Source organism: Leucopleurus acutus (genome assembly GCF_964270905.1).
Source record: "Leucopleurus acutus genome assembly, chromosome: 7".
Taxonomy (NCBI): Eukaryota; Metazoa; Chordata; class Mammalia; order Artiodactyla; family Delphinidae; genus Leucopleurus; species Leucopleurus acutus.
In genome coordinates, this window is record NC_139150.1 from 95,399,176 (window position 1) to 95,413,305 (window position 14,130).

Genomic DNA, 14,130 nt, shown 5'->3' on the forward strand with positions numbered 1-14,130 from the left:
TACCCTAGACCAGCAGTCCCCAACCTTTTCAGCACCAGGGACCAGTTTTGTGGAAGACAGTTTTTCCACACACCGGGGGTGGGGATGGTTTGGGGATGATTCAAGCACATTACATGTATTGTGTACTTTATTTTTATTATTACTACATTGTAACATATAATGAAATAGTTATACAACTCACCATAATGCAGAATCAGTGGGAGCCTGGAGCTTGTTTTCACTTGCCACTCACTGATAAGGTTTTGATATGAGTCTGCAAGCAACTGATTTATTATGGGCTCTGTGCAGTCAAACCTCTCTGCTAATGATAATCTGTATTTACAGCCACTCCCCAGAGCTAGCATCACCACCTCAGCTCCACCTGAGATCATCAGGCATTAGATTCTCATACGGAGCACGCAGCATAGATCCCTTGCATGTGCCGTTCACAGCAGGGTTCGTGCTCCTATGAGAATCTATGCTGCCACTGATCTGACAGGAGGCGGAGCTCAGGTGGTAATGCAAGCAATGGGGAGTGGTTGTAAATACAGATGAAGCTTTTCTCGCTTGCCTGCTGCTTACCTCCTGCTGTACAGCCCAGTACTGGTCTTTGGCCCAGGGGTTGGGGACCCATGCCCTAGACCCAGGGTCAAAGTATGCTCCAGCATGCTCCCACCCACAGGTGAAAGTCCTTCCTTACTGAAGTCACCCCATACAGTCTGGAAGAGGTGGCTGCATCTTCAAATGTACAGATGCCTACACAAGGCTTCAAGGATCATGAAGAATCAGGGAAACATGACACAACCAAAATAACATGGTAAACTCCCAATAACTGATCCCCCCAAAATGGAGATACACAGATTGTCTAACAATTCAAAATAATTCTTCTGCTCAGAGAGCTACAGAAGAACACAGATAAACAATTTAATAAAAATCAGAAAAACAGTACAAAAATAAGTTCAACGAAGACATAGAGAACATAAAAAAGAAGCAAACAGAACTTTTGGAGTTGTACAATACAAAGACTGAACTGAAGAATTCAATGAGAGTTTCAACCACAAACTGGACCAAGCAGAAGAAAGAATCAGTGAAGTCAAAGACAGATCATTTGCAATTAGCTAGTCAGAGGAGCAAAAAGGAAAAAAGAATAAAAAGAAGTGAGGAAAGCCTATGGGACTTATGGGACACCATTAAGAGAAACAAGTTATATATTTCTGAAGTCCAAGAAGAAGAGAGGGTGAAAGGGGCAGAGAACTTATTTTTAAAAATAATGGCTGAGGGCTTCCCTGGTGGCGCAGTGGTTGAGAGTCCTCCTGCTGATGCAGGGGACATGGGTTCGTGCCCTGGTCCGGGAAGATCCCACATGCTGTGGAGCGGCTGGGCCCGTGAGCCATGGCCGCTGAGCCTGTGCGTCCGGAGCCTGTGCTCCGCAACGGGAGAGGCCACAGCAGTGAGAAGCCCGCGTACTGAAAACAAAAAATTAAAAATAAAAAAAATAATGGCTGAGACTTCCCAAATCTGAGGAGAGATTTGGACATCCAAGTTCATGAAGCTCATAGGTCCCCAAATAAATTCAATTCAAATAGATCTTCTCCAAGACACAAAATAATAAAATTGTCAAAAATCAGGCAAAGAGAGAATCTTAAAAACAGCAAGAGGAAAAAAAGCTTGTCCCTTACAAGGGAGCTCCCGTAAGGCTACCACCAGATTTCTCAGCACAAACCTACAGGCCAGGAGAGAGTGGAATGATACATTCAAAGTTCTGAAAGAAAAACATTGCCAACCAAGAATACTTTATGTTCCAAAACTGTCCTTCGGAAAGGAAGGTGAGACAAAGACTTTCCTAGGCAAACAAAAGCTGAGAGAGTTTATCACCACTAGATCTTCCTTACAAGAAATTCTGAGTTCTTCAAGCTGAAATAAAAGGAAGCTAATTAGTAACATGGAAGCATATGAAAATATAAAACGTACTGATAAAGGTAAGTATATAGTCAAATTCAGCATACCCCATTACTCTAATATGGTGTTGTGTTAATCACTTAATGCTGATATAAAGATTAAAGAACAGAAGTATTAAAAACAGCTATAGCTACAATAATTTGTTAATGGATACATGATATAAAAAGGCATAAATTGTGATATCAAAAACATAACATGGGCTTCCCTCATGGCACAGTGGTTGAGAGTCCACCTGCCGATACAGGGGACATGGGTTCGTGTCCCAGTCCGGGAAGATCCTACACGCCGCGGAGCAGCTGGGCCTGTGAGCCATGGCTGGCTGAGCCTGCGCGTCTGGAGCCTGTGCTCCATGACGGGAGAGGTCACAACAGTGAGAGGCCCGCATACCGCAAAAAACAAAACAAAACAAAACATAACATGTGGGGAGGGGTACAAGGGTAGAGTTTCTGCATATAATCGAAGTTAAGCTGTTATCACCTTAAAATAGACTTATATTTATAAGATGTTTTATGTAAGCCTCAGGGTAACCACAAGTCAAAAACTTGCTATAGATACATACAAGATAGAGAAAAGGGAAGCAAAGTATACCACTATGGAAATTCATCAAATCAAAAAGGAAGACAGAGAGGAAGAAAGGAGCAAAAGAAATTTAAAACATCCAGAAAACCGTAATATGGTATTAGTAAGTCTTTACCTATGAATAATTACTTTAATTGTAAATGGATGAAATTTTCCAATCAAAAAAGCATACAGTGGCTGAATGGACAAAAAAAAAGTCAACTATATGCTGCCTACAAGAGACTCATTTCAACTTTAGGAACACAGAAAAACTCAAAGTGAAGGGATAGAAAAATATATTCCATGCAAATGTAAACCAAGAAGTAGCAGGTATACCTATGTTTATATCAGACAAAACAGACTTTAATCCAGAAACTGGTACAAGAGACAAAGGAGGTCAGTCATCTTATAATAGTAAAGGGGTCAATTCATTAAGAAGTAAAATAATTGTAAATATACATGTACCCAACATTGGAGAACCTGAATATATTAATCAAATATTAACATATCTAAAGGGAGAAATAGATAACGATATAATAATAGTAGCAGTCTTCAATACCCCACTTTTAACAATGGATAAGTCATAGAGACAGAAAATCAATAAGGAAACATTGGACTTGACTTGTGCTTTAGACCAAATGGACCTAACAGAATTTACAAGAGAATTCTATTAAACATATCAAGAAGAATTAACGCCAGTCCTTCTCAAACTATTCCCAAAAATGGAAGAGGAGGAAATACTCTCAAATTCATTTTTCAAGGCCAACATTATCCTGATACAAAAGCCAGATACAAGGAAAGAAAACTATAGGCCAATATCCCTGATGAACATAGATGCAAAAATTCTCAACAAAATACTAGCAAACTAAATTGAACAACACGTTAAAAAGATCATACACCATGGTCAAGTGGGATTTATTCTTGAATTCAAGGATAGTTCAATATACTCAAATCAATAAATATGATACCCCACATTAATAGAGTGAAAGATAAAAATCATATGGTCATCTTATTAGGTGCAGAAAAAGCATTTGACATAATTCACATCATTTCATAATACACAGTCTCAAAAAAGTCAGTATAGAAGGAACATACCTCAACACAATAAAGGCCATGTATGGCAAGCCTACAGCTAACATTGGACTCAGTGGAGAAAGGTTGAAAGTTTTTCATCTAAGATAAGGAATAAGACAAGGGTGCCCACTCACACCACTGATTAAACAGTACTGGAAGTCCTAGCCAGAGCAATTAGGCAAAAAAAAAAAAAAAAAAAAGAAAGAAAGAAAGAAAAAAAAGAAGAGAAATAAAAGGCTTATAAACCAAAATTACCTCATCTCTATTTGCAGATGACATGATCTTATACAGTTGACCCTTGAACAACACAGATTTGAACTGTGCAGGTCCACTTACACATGGATTTCTTTCATTAGTATGTGCTACAGTACTACACAATCCACTATGGGTTGAATCCATGGATGCAGAACTGTGGATACAGAGGGCCAACTGTAAGGTTATATATGGATTTTTGACTGTGTGAAGTGTCGGCACCCCCATTGTTCAAGGGTCAACTGTATATAGAAAACCCTACAGTCTCCCTCAAAAAACTGAAAACTAATCAACAAATTCAGTAAAATAGCAAGATACAAAATCAACACACAAAAAACAGTTGCATTTCTATACACTAATAGTGAACTATCCGAAAAAGAAATAAAGGAAAAAAATCTCATTTACAATTGCATCAAAGCAATAGAATACTTAGGGATAAATTTAACCAAGAAAGTGAAAGATCTATGTACCAAAAATAAGAAATTGATGAAAAAAAATTGAAGAAATGGAAAGATAACCTGTGTTCATGGATCAGAAGAGTTAATATTGTTAAAATGACTACACTACCCAAAGCCATCTATAGATTCAATACAAATCCCTATTAGAATTCCAGTGGCATTTTTCACAAAAATAGAAAAAATAATCCTAAAATTCATATGGAACCCAAAAAAACCCTGAATAGCCAAAGCAATCTTGAGAAAGAACAAAGCTGAAAGCATTATGCTTCCTGATTTCAAACTATGCTACAAAACTGTAGTAATCAAAACAGTGTGGTACTGACATAGAAACAGACACATAGATCAATGGAACAGAATCAAGAAACTAGAAATAAACCTATGCATATATAGTCAACTAATATTTGACAAGAGAGTCAAGAATGTTCAATGGGGAAAAAATAGTCTCTTCAATAAATAGTGTTAAAAAACTGGATATTCACATGCAAAAGAATGAAATTGGACCTCTATATTATAACATTCACAAAAATTAACTCAAAATGGATTAAGGACTTGATTGTAAGACTTGAAACCATAAAACTCCTAGAAGAAAACATATGGAAAAAGCTCCTCAGTGTTGGTCTTGGCAATGATTTTTTGGATATGACACCAAATGCACATGCAACAAAAGCAGAAATCAACAAGTGGGACTACATCAAACTAAAAAGTTTCTGTACAACAAAAGAAACATCAACAGGATGAAAGTTCAACCTACAGAATGGGAGAAAATATTTGCAAGCCATCTATCTGATAATTGGTAATTATCCAAAATATATAAGTAACTCATACAACTCAATAGTAAAGCCCCCCAAATAATCAGATTTTTAAATGGGCAAAGGACCTGAATAGAAGTATTCTATTTTTTTCTATATTTCTATGACAAAAGAAGACATTCATATGGCCAACAAATACATGTAAGGGTATTTGACATCACTAAGCATCAGAGAAATGCAAATCAGAACCACAACGAGATTCTCTTCATACCTGTTAAAATAGCGATCACCAAAAAGATAAGAGATAACAAGTGTTGTTGAGGATATGGAGAAAGGGGAATCCTTGTACACTGTTGGTGGGAATGTAAATTGGTGCAGCCACTATGGAAAGCAGTATGGAGTTTCCTCAAAAATTAACAATAGAACTACTGTATCATCTGGCAATCCCATTCTGTATATGTATCCAAAGGTAATGAAATCACTATCTCGTAAAGATATCTTTACCCCCATGTTCATTACAGCATTATTTACAATAGCCAAGACACGGAAACAACCTAATATCCATCAATAGATGAATGGATAAAGAAAATATGATACGTGTATGTGTGTGTGTGTGCATGTGTGTGTGTGTGTATGTGTGTGTTGGCTTAAAACTGTAGACAAATATATAGGATATATTCAGACATAAAAAAGAAGGAAATCTTGCCATTTGCAATAACATAGATGGACCTTGAGGGCATTATGCTAAATGAAATAAGTCAGAGAAAGACAAATACTGTATGATATCATTTATATGAGGAATTTTAAAAAGCCAAACTCATAGAAACAGAGAGTAGATTTTGGTTGCCAGGGTTTGGGAGGTGGGGGAAATGAGAAGATGTTGGTCAAAGGGTACAAAGTTCTAGTTATAAGAGGAATAAATTCTGGGAATCTAATCTGCAGCTCAGTGCCTAGAGTTAACAGTACTACATTGTATAGTACTTGGAAGTTACTGAGAAAGTAGATCTTAAGTGTTCTCACCATTACAACAGTGACAACAAAAATTAGCAATTTTGTCAGGTGAAGGATGTGTTAACTAACCTTATGTTGTAAACATTTTGCAACATATACGTGTCTCAATCATCATACTGTACAAAAAAAAGAAGCCATGTTAGAAGCAGCTAAAAGAGACTGAACACAAATGAAAAGATGGGAACATGGAGAATTTCTTTAAGAAAACAAAGTGAAATGGAAAACATTAAAGAGTTAAGCAAGATTAAAGAGAAATTATAGTGATGAAAGCAGATTAGCTCAGTGCTCAGAGAACTGTGCATGACAGCGTGAGTTTGTGCAGCAGGACTGTAAATGCAAATGCCCTTTAATCCAGCAACTCCTTACAAGTACTCTACATACATGGAAGATACACACTGTCAGTAATGTTCATTCTAGCATGATGTGTAATAGCAAAAATCAGGAAACGACTTAATGACCTCTCAGTAGGAGGCTGGTTAAATCAGTTGTAGCAGATTTATGCGAAGCATACAATTAACTCTCCTAAAAGTGACTTTCTTTGCATGTGCTGACATAGACATATATCTATGACACATGGTTAAGTAGAAAAAGTAAAAAGTGCAAAATGTATATACCTATAGCTTGATTACCCCTCAAGAAAGCATATATTACCAGTTTATACTTATATGTAGATTTTTCTGGAAGGATTCAAGAAAAACGATCAAACATGCTGTCTCTCTTGGTGAGGATTTGGAGTTTGTGGTGGAGAGAGGTTCCCTTTTCATCATATTTAGGGTTTGTCAAAGGTTTATCTTGTGATCAGTTTAAAATTCAGAATAAACTTGAAATAACACACATGACTAGATTGTTCACAACTTTTGAAATCAAAATCTAGAAATAATACATAACATGAATGAGACAGACATATAAGCAGTGTGTCATTTAGAGAAGTGCCCTAGCACCTGTGGTCTCAGATTGATATCCCCGAGTTGTCTCCTCTGACCACCGTAGGGCAACTCACCTCCCTCCCTCCACTTCAAGAGATGTCACCCAGGTTAGAGTGACTTCCATGGGAGGTATCAAGACTTCATTACACCACACTGAACCCTAAAGCCCCAAAGAAAGAGTTTTGCTAGGCAAGATTTTTATCTCTTTACTAGCACCTGCTTTTTTAAATTAGAAAGTTTACAACTTTGTTTTAAATACCAGCAAACCGTCTCCCCCAAAACAGTGTTGGCTTAAAGATGTAGACAAATGTACAGTAATAGTTAAATATATTATGAACAACCTAGTATTTCTTGGAGCAAAACCATGAAGTAATATTCAGGCCTGACTCTTACATTGCCACGCCAACCTCCAAGAAGCTGTGAGTAGACAAAGGAAGAGGTAAGAGAAAGCGACTAAAAAATACAAAAAATTCAGTCTGAACCTTAAAAATATGTATTTAAATTTTTAAAATTTAAGATGTTAAGATTTAACATATTTTTAAGATTCAGACCAGATATATACACACAGGCATTTCGTGAGTCATGATTTTATTTCTTTTTTTTAATTATGGTAAAATGCACATAACATAAATTTTACCATCTTAACTGTCTTTAAGGGTACAGTTTAGTAATGTTCAGTACATTCACTTTGCTCACAACCCATCTCTGGAATTCTTTTCATCTTCCCAAACCGAAACTCTATACCCATTAAACAGCTACTCTCCATCCCACCCTCTCTCCACAGCCCCAGGCAACCATTATTCTACTTTCTGTCTCTATGAATGGGACTACTCCAGGGGCATCAGATGAGTGGAATCATGCAATATTTGTCCTTTAGTGACTTGAATTGCCTACTTCACTGAGCATAATAAAGGGTAACCGTATGGTTCATCCATGTCGTGGCGTGTATCAGAGTTCCCTTCCTTCCTAAGGCTGAATGATACTCCACTGTATCAATATACCCCATTTTGTTTATCCATTCATTTGTCGATGGACATTTGGGTTGCTTCCACCTTTGGCTGTTGTGAATAGTGCTGCTATGAACAAACATGATGTCCACCATTTTATTCTTAATGAAACATCTCTTTATGTGCTTGGTTTTCAGGCCCAGACCCACGGGAAGTGGCCCGTGAAGTGGTACGCTCCGGAATGCATCAACTACTACAAGTTCTCCAGCAAGAGTGACGTCTGGAGCTTTGGAGTGTTAATGTGGGAAGCATTTTCTTACGGGCAGAAGCCGTATCGGGTGAGCTACATTTGTTTCATTTCCTAATTAACAGACCATCAAAACAGATAAGCCCCAGATTATCTTTAAAGGACCCTGAAAATCATCAAATCTGGACACCCTTTCTGAGTCTTTATCTTTTGAGAGTGGGGGGTGAATATGATCTCACTTTATTCTAAACTGAAAGAAATATTTGAAGCTATCTGGACAGTATGTGGGTTTTTTTAAATTGTGTATTACACATATAAATATGCATAAAATATGTCAACGAAAATTCAATTAACTATCAAGTTAAGAAGGGTAAAAGGGAATTTTATTTGAGCCAAACTGAGGACTATAACCCAGGAAGTAGATTCTCGGAAAGCTCTGAGAACTGTTCCACCGTTAGAAGTCAAAGGCACAGTCATATATATTTTTGAGACAAAGGATCATACGTCAAAATGACATACCAATATTTTACATAAAGGTCACTAGGGATACATAGTCCAGGTAAACATGTGCAGAGGGAGCGGCAAGTCACCATGACCTACAGAGCTAGGAAAGAGCACTATTTTTTAAAGAAGTTACAGTGCTAGTGTCAGAAGAAAGGAAAAACAGTGATCTTTATGGTCAAGCAGACACTCCCATCTTTGAGGAGCTCTGGTTAATGTGTAATGCAGGTGCACACTGCACAGCAGGGAGGGAGGGAGAATGTCCAAACAAACACAGAAGTTTATGTTTAATTTTTTTCTTGTCCTGCCTTAAAATATAAATTTTATTTCATCAAATATATACCCAAATCACCATTTATTAGATTTGAAATAGAAATAATGGCTATTGCCATTATCAAATTTGTAGCTGTTACCTTTTTTCGATTTTTTTCATATATATATATATATATATATATATATATACTGAAAAGTGCACAAATCCTAGGCCACAGCTTGATGGATTTTCACAATTGGGACACACCCATGAAGCCAGCCCCCAAATGAAGAAACAGAACAGAAGTCCCCCTTTCCCCTTGCACACACAAAACTTGCCCCAAGGGTAACCCATCTGACTTCTAGCATCATAGATTAGGTGCTCCTGGTACTTCCCTGGTGGTTCAGTGGTTAAGACTCCACGCTTCCAATGAGGGGGGCCCAGGTTCGGTCCCTGGTCAGAGAACTAGATCCCACATGCCACAGCTAAAAATATCCCACATGCCACAACTAAAGATCTTGCACGTGACAATGAAGATCCCGTGTGCTGCAACTAAAACCCAGAGCAGCCAAATAAATATTAAAAAAATAGATTAGGTGCTCCTATTTTTTGTACTTTATATAGTTGAAATCACACAGCATGTACTCTTTTGTTTCTTTTGGGGGGTAGGATGTATTTGTTTTGTTTTGCTGCGTGCTATGTTTAAAAAGCTCAAGAATATTTTGTGTGTTTTAGGGAATGAAAGGCAGTGAAGTTTCTGCTATGCTGGAGAAAGGAGAGAGGATGGGGTGCCCTCCAGGGTGTCCAAGAGAGATGTACGAGCTGATGACCCTGTGCTGGACCTATGAGTGAGTACCCAGCCCTTCCTGCCATTTAGCCCAATGCTCTGGAGGCAGATAGAATTGCCGAGCACTAAAAAGGAGCATGAATTCTGTCTTTTCATGAATCAGGGATGGGCTCCTTTCTAAACAAACAATGGGGGGAGAGGTCTTGCTTCCTGGACCACACACTTATATTCTTTAGTCTAAAGAGTATAGACAATTACTCTAATTCGGGATATCAAAATTTAAACGTAGATAATATTGGCCAAAGGGTGGAGGGGTAGTCAAAGTAAAAACATACGCTTAAGGGTCTGGTCTGGTGATACGTGCTATTTTGGCATGAGCGGATGGCAGAGGTACTTAGCAGGGGGATGTCATACTTCCTAATTCCTGACCACCTTTCAGAGTGAGGCATGACCACGGATGGTGGCCAGTTCACAGATGGATTGGCCAAGGTAGCACTTCCCAGAAGCAACTCAGAACTTGGAACAGTGGCCCTAGAGTCTGCACTGAGGGACCTCACATGGCCTGCCTGGTAGAGCACATGTGACGTTGTAGGCAGGTGATGTCCAGGGCAGCTCAGCTGGCAAGGGAAACACACTGCACCTAAGAATCAGGGACGTGGCCTTTGACCTTGCCTAGGTTTGGCAGCCTGGACATGCATCATGGGGAAACCTCCAAGCCATGGTCTCTGTCCCTCTGACACTGAAGTGTGCATATAGCGCCCTTGCAACTTGGCAATGATGCAGGTCTGTCATCTGGGGGAGCTCATATATCTGCCAGTAGATTTGATACTTCAAGGGTCAGGTTTGTTCTCAGATATGACAGCTGATATTGCAAGAGTATCTTCAGGATGATGGATATTTCAGGTGCTTTCAGATGCCACCAGGGATTCTGCAACTCCCCGGGAAGCATCTTCCACAACTGTAGCTGGGAGTGGAAGTGAAGAATCTCATTATTATCTAGAAGTGACCCAGGGTCAGCAAGAGAGAGGGCAGTTATTTCCCTGCCACTTTCCTCATGGAGGTTACAATTCTGGGCTAGGCAAACAGGAAACAAATTAACCCCAACATAAACGCCTGATTATGTATTGTGATGGGTGCTATAGAGCAAGCTACAGGGAGCTTTGAATGAGAGTAGAGAGTTTTGGGGGGAGGGTCATACTTCCATTGGAGAGTCCATACTGGCCTCTTTTAGGGAGGGGCATTCCAACCAAGAACTGCAGGTTGAGGAGCTTGAGTGCCGGAAATGCCCCCACTGGGCACGAGGGTCAGAGCGGAAAAAGCACCCCAGGTCCATGTAGTCGGGAGTGACCAGGACGCTGGCACACACACAGGACACTTGGCCACCCTCCTCTGCAGAAGCTCAGTGATGTCCTAGAGGCAACCTCACCCATGGTATAAAGGAGAGATTCCCTGGGAAACCTGACCAGGTGTCTTTGCTGAGGGCCAGTCTGTACTCCTGTTTCCCTACACTAGTTTGTTTGCTTGGTGCTAGGCTGCTGGGTGGATGAAACCCTTATAGCAAGACTCAAAGGGACTCTTGGTGCATTTGGATCCCCATGGTAGGAGTAGAACACCCTGTTTGGCAAAGATGTTGAAGTTGTGTTCTTTGGCTTGAAGTTTAGTAGCAGGAGGGAGGCTTTCCTTCCGTGTGGACACAGGTTTCCACACATGGTCCTACATCCCAGGCTTGGCCATCACGTCCCCTCCTGCAACACAATGTGGTGGCCAGAGACATCTTCGCACAGTGAGTGTGGTCTATAGACATGACCACAGATGGCTGATATTTTTACGCAGTTTTATTGCCTGCTCTTGAAAGCTGTAGGTACAACCATTTGTTTGATGCCCTTTGACAAGACAACCTATTTTGGTTCTGTAGAAGCCACCCTGCCCTTATAACAATAAATGATTCTTGGTTCCCATGGGTGGTCCCTGGCTGTTCTCTTATAACTAGACTGAACCATGTGAAATCACAGTTGTTGTAGGTCAAAAAGGTTGAATGTGGACAGTTCATGCAGTTTCACCTCAAGTTCTATGTCACTTTTTGGGCAGTTTTACCCACTTGCAATATAGCCAAAAATCTTGCAAAATAAAATTAACTTCCAAGCAAGGATAGACTCTCCGAATTTTAAGAAATACTTGCTTCCAACTGATTCTGTTCAGTATGCCCATGTTAGAGAAAGCAGAGATGTCTATAGAAGTTTGTTTAGAGGTTGCAAGTTGTTAAAAAAACTTTTACCCATGGTTTATATACATCATCGCCTCACCTGCCAACAGTGACAGAAGTAAGGCCTGGCCACGTTAAGGTTTAGAATAGCAGCGTCTTTTCAGAAAATCCAGAGCCATCTGATTGGGGTGTGGGGAGGGGAAGTTTAAATTGTGTCCACATTTTTTTAAAAAAAAGATTGAGTCAAACGTTAAATATATATCTGCAGCACACTGACCAACTAAGTATTTTCAGACACGTTCTGTTTTGCTAGGTCATAAGGAGACAGTCTCTGAACCTGCGGTTAAAAGATCCTGACTTTGAGGACAAAACTTTCCCATCTTTAAGGTGGACAGGAGTCACCTGGGGACCTTGTTGAATGCAGATTGGGTTCTTTAGGTCTGGGGTGGGCCTAACACTGTATTCCCCAGAGGCTTCTGGTCAGCCATACTTAGAGCAGGGATGCAGTGTGACCGCAGGCTCATGAGGAAGTGGGGCGCCGCCACTCCACTAGCGCTTGGCCTGCAAAGACCCCTGCTGTGACCAGCACTTTTTCACAAGCATTGATAACAAACAATAATGCCTCTCTTCCCTTTGCAGCGTGGAGAACAGGCCCGGATTTGTAGCAGTGGAACTGCGGCTGCGCAATTACTACTACGATGTGGTTAACTAACGGCTCCCGCGCCCGTCTGTGACTGCCTTTGAGCAAATGAGCAGTCGAGGGAAGACTATTCCAATGCTTTGATTTTGAGTTTCCATCTTCCTCCGCCCGGGAGAGCCAGCTCAGGTGGAATGTTCCACTGACTGTCGTTCCCCAAAGCCTGTCCTGGAACACGCCCTCCACAAAGCAACCCGTCCCAGACGAGCGGTGGGAAGACAGACGGACACCAGGACCAAGGGTCCCCTGGATTCATGTGTGTTTCTTGTCTGTGTGGCAGGTTATTTGCAGGATTTGTTTCCAAATTTCTTTCTGTCTTTTCAGTTCTCGGGCTCCTGGGCTGCATTTGAATACCCAGCATCACCATGGGGTGCTGAACCCTCTTGCCCATTTCGGCTGCATTTTCAGTGGCCAGAGGGTGCCCTTGGCTTGTGATGCCTGCCGTGGAGGGAAGGAAGGGAGAGGAGAAGAGGTTTGACTGCCTCCAGAACATGGCTCCTACAGGTCCCAAGACTGAGCCCTGCCACTGAAAAACATTCCCCGATAAAAGTGTTTTGAGGCTTAAAAACATCAGGCTGGACCACTGCAATTTCTAAGCCTGTAGCCCAGTTAAGGGAAAATAAAAAGTATGGATACTGCTTTTGCTCTATGTGTTCTGAGGCAGAAGACTCACATCTGTATGAAAAATGGAGCCTGTTGGAATGAATTGGCTTGGCTTCCTTTCCCCCCAAAAGCCTCTCTGAAGACTGTACTTGACTGGAGACTAATAAATAAAGTTCTTCGTGGAGACCCAGTAGGGAAGAGGATGTCTGTCCTCTCAGGTCTGACCTAGGACAGACAGCAGGGTACAGCGGGCTGTCGTCTGCTTAGTGGGGTCCAAGCTTGCTCTCCCCTAGAGAGGGGCTGCAGCCAGAATTCCCTGACTTTTTCTGTATTCATAGTGAGGGACAACCTGGTGGCCAAGGTCATCTAAAGAGGAATTTGTAAGGCAAGTATCAATTCACAATAAAGCCACAGATCCTGACCCTCTCCACAAGTAAACCTCATTGAGTATGACTTTGGGTTGAAGATACAAGACCCAAGAACTTTTTTCTAGTACCTGAGTCTTAGTTAATCCTTGGCTAATGTTTGATCTCATGCAGATTACCAGCCCATTGATATCAGATTTGCTGTAGCCATCCTTCTTAGGTCAGTCGAGACACATAAACTCAGACCATCTTGTCTTCAGTGGTACCTAAGACATTTAAAAGTGTACATCCAGCCTATGGCCAGAGAGGAGGCCCCACTCATGACAGGGGAGCCAGGCACGGAGAAAGGCAGCAGTCGGCACCCCAGCTTAGCCAGCAGAAGACATGGGTCCACTGGTAGAACTTGTGTTAAGAAACTTTCAGAAGCCGCCCATGCTTTTTTGCCACATGGTGGTTTACTCATCGTGTTAAAGAGAGGATCCCTGTGTGCTGAGTAGATACTCAAAACAACGGCAATGCACATTTAGAGTCCCTGAGATTATAAAGATGAGTGACACAATC

The 14,130-nt window shown here is 40.8% G+C and overlaps 1 protein-coding gene across 2 annotated transcripts in view; it reads left to right on the forward strand.

The window, feature by feature from the left end:
* SYK (spleen associated tyrosine kinase) overlaps positions 1–13,805 on the forward strand; it is a 95,096-nt gene extending 81,291 nt beyond the window's left edge. For both annotated transcript variants that reach the window (XM_082841984.1, XM_082841985.1), the window contains 3 exons: positions 8,111–8,251; positions 9,650–9,762; positions 12,544–13,805. In XM_082841984.1, the coding sequence (XP_082698110.1) occupies positions 8,111–8,251; positions 9,650–9,762; positions 12,544–12,616 (327 nt within the window). In that variant the 3' untranslated portion in view covers positions 12,617–13,805. The remainder of the gene's footprint in view (positions 1–8,110; positions 8,252–9,649; positions 9,763–12,543) is intronic.
* Positions 13,806–14,130: the final 325 nt, after the last annotated feature.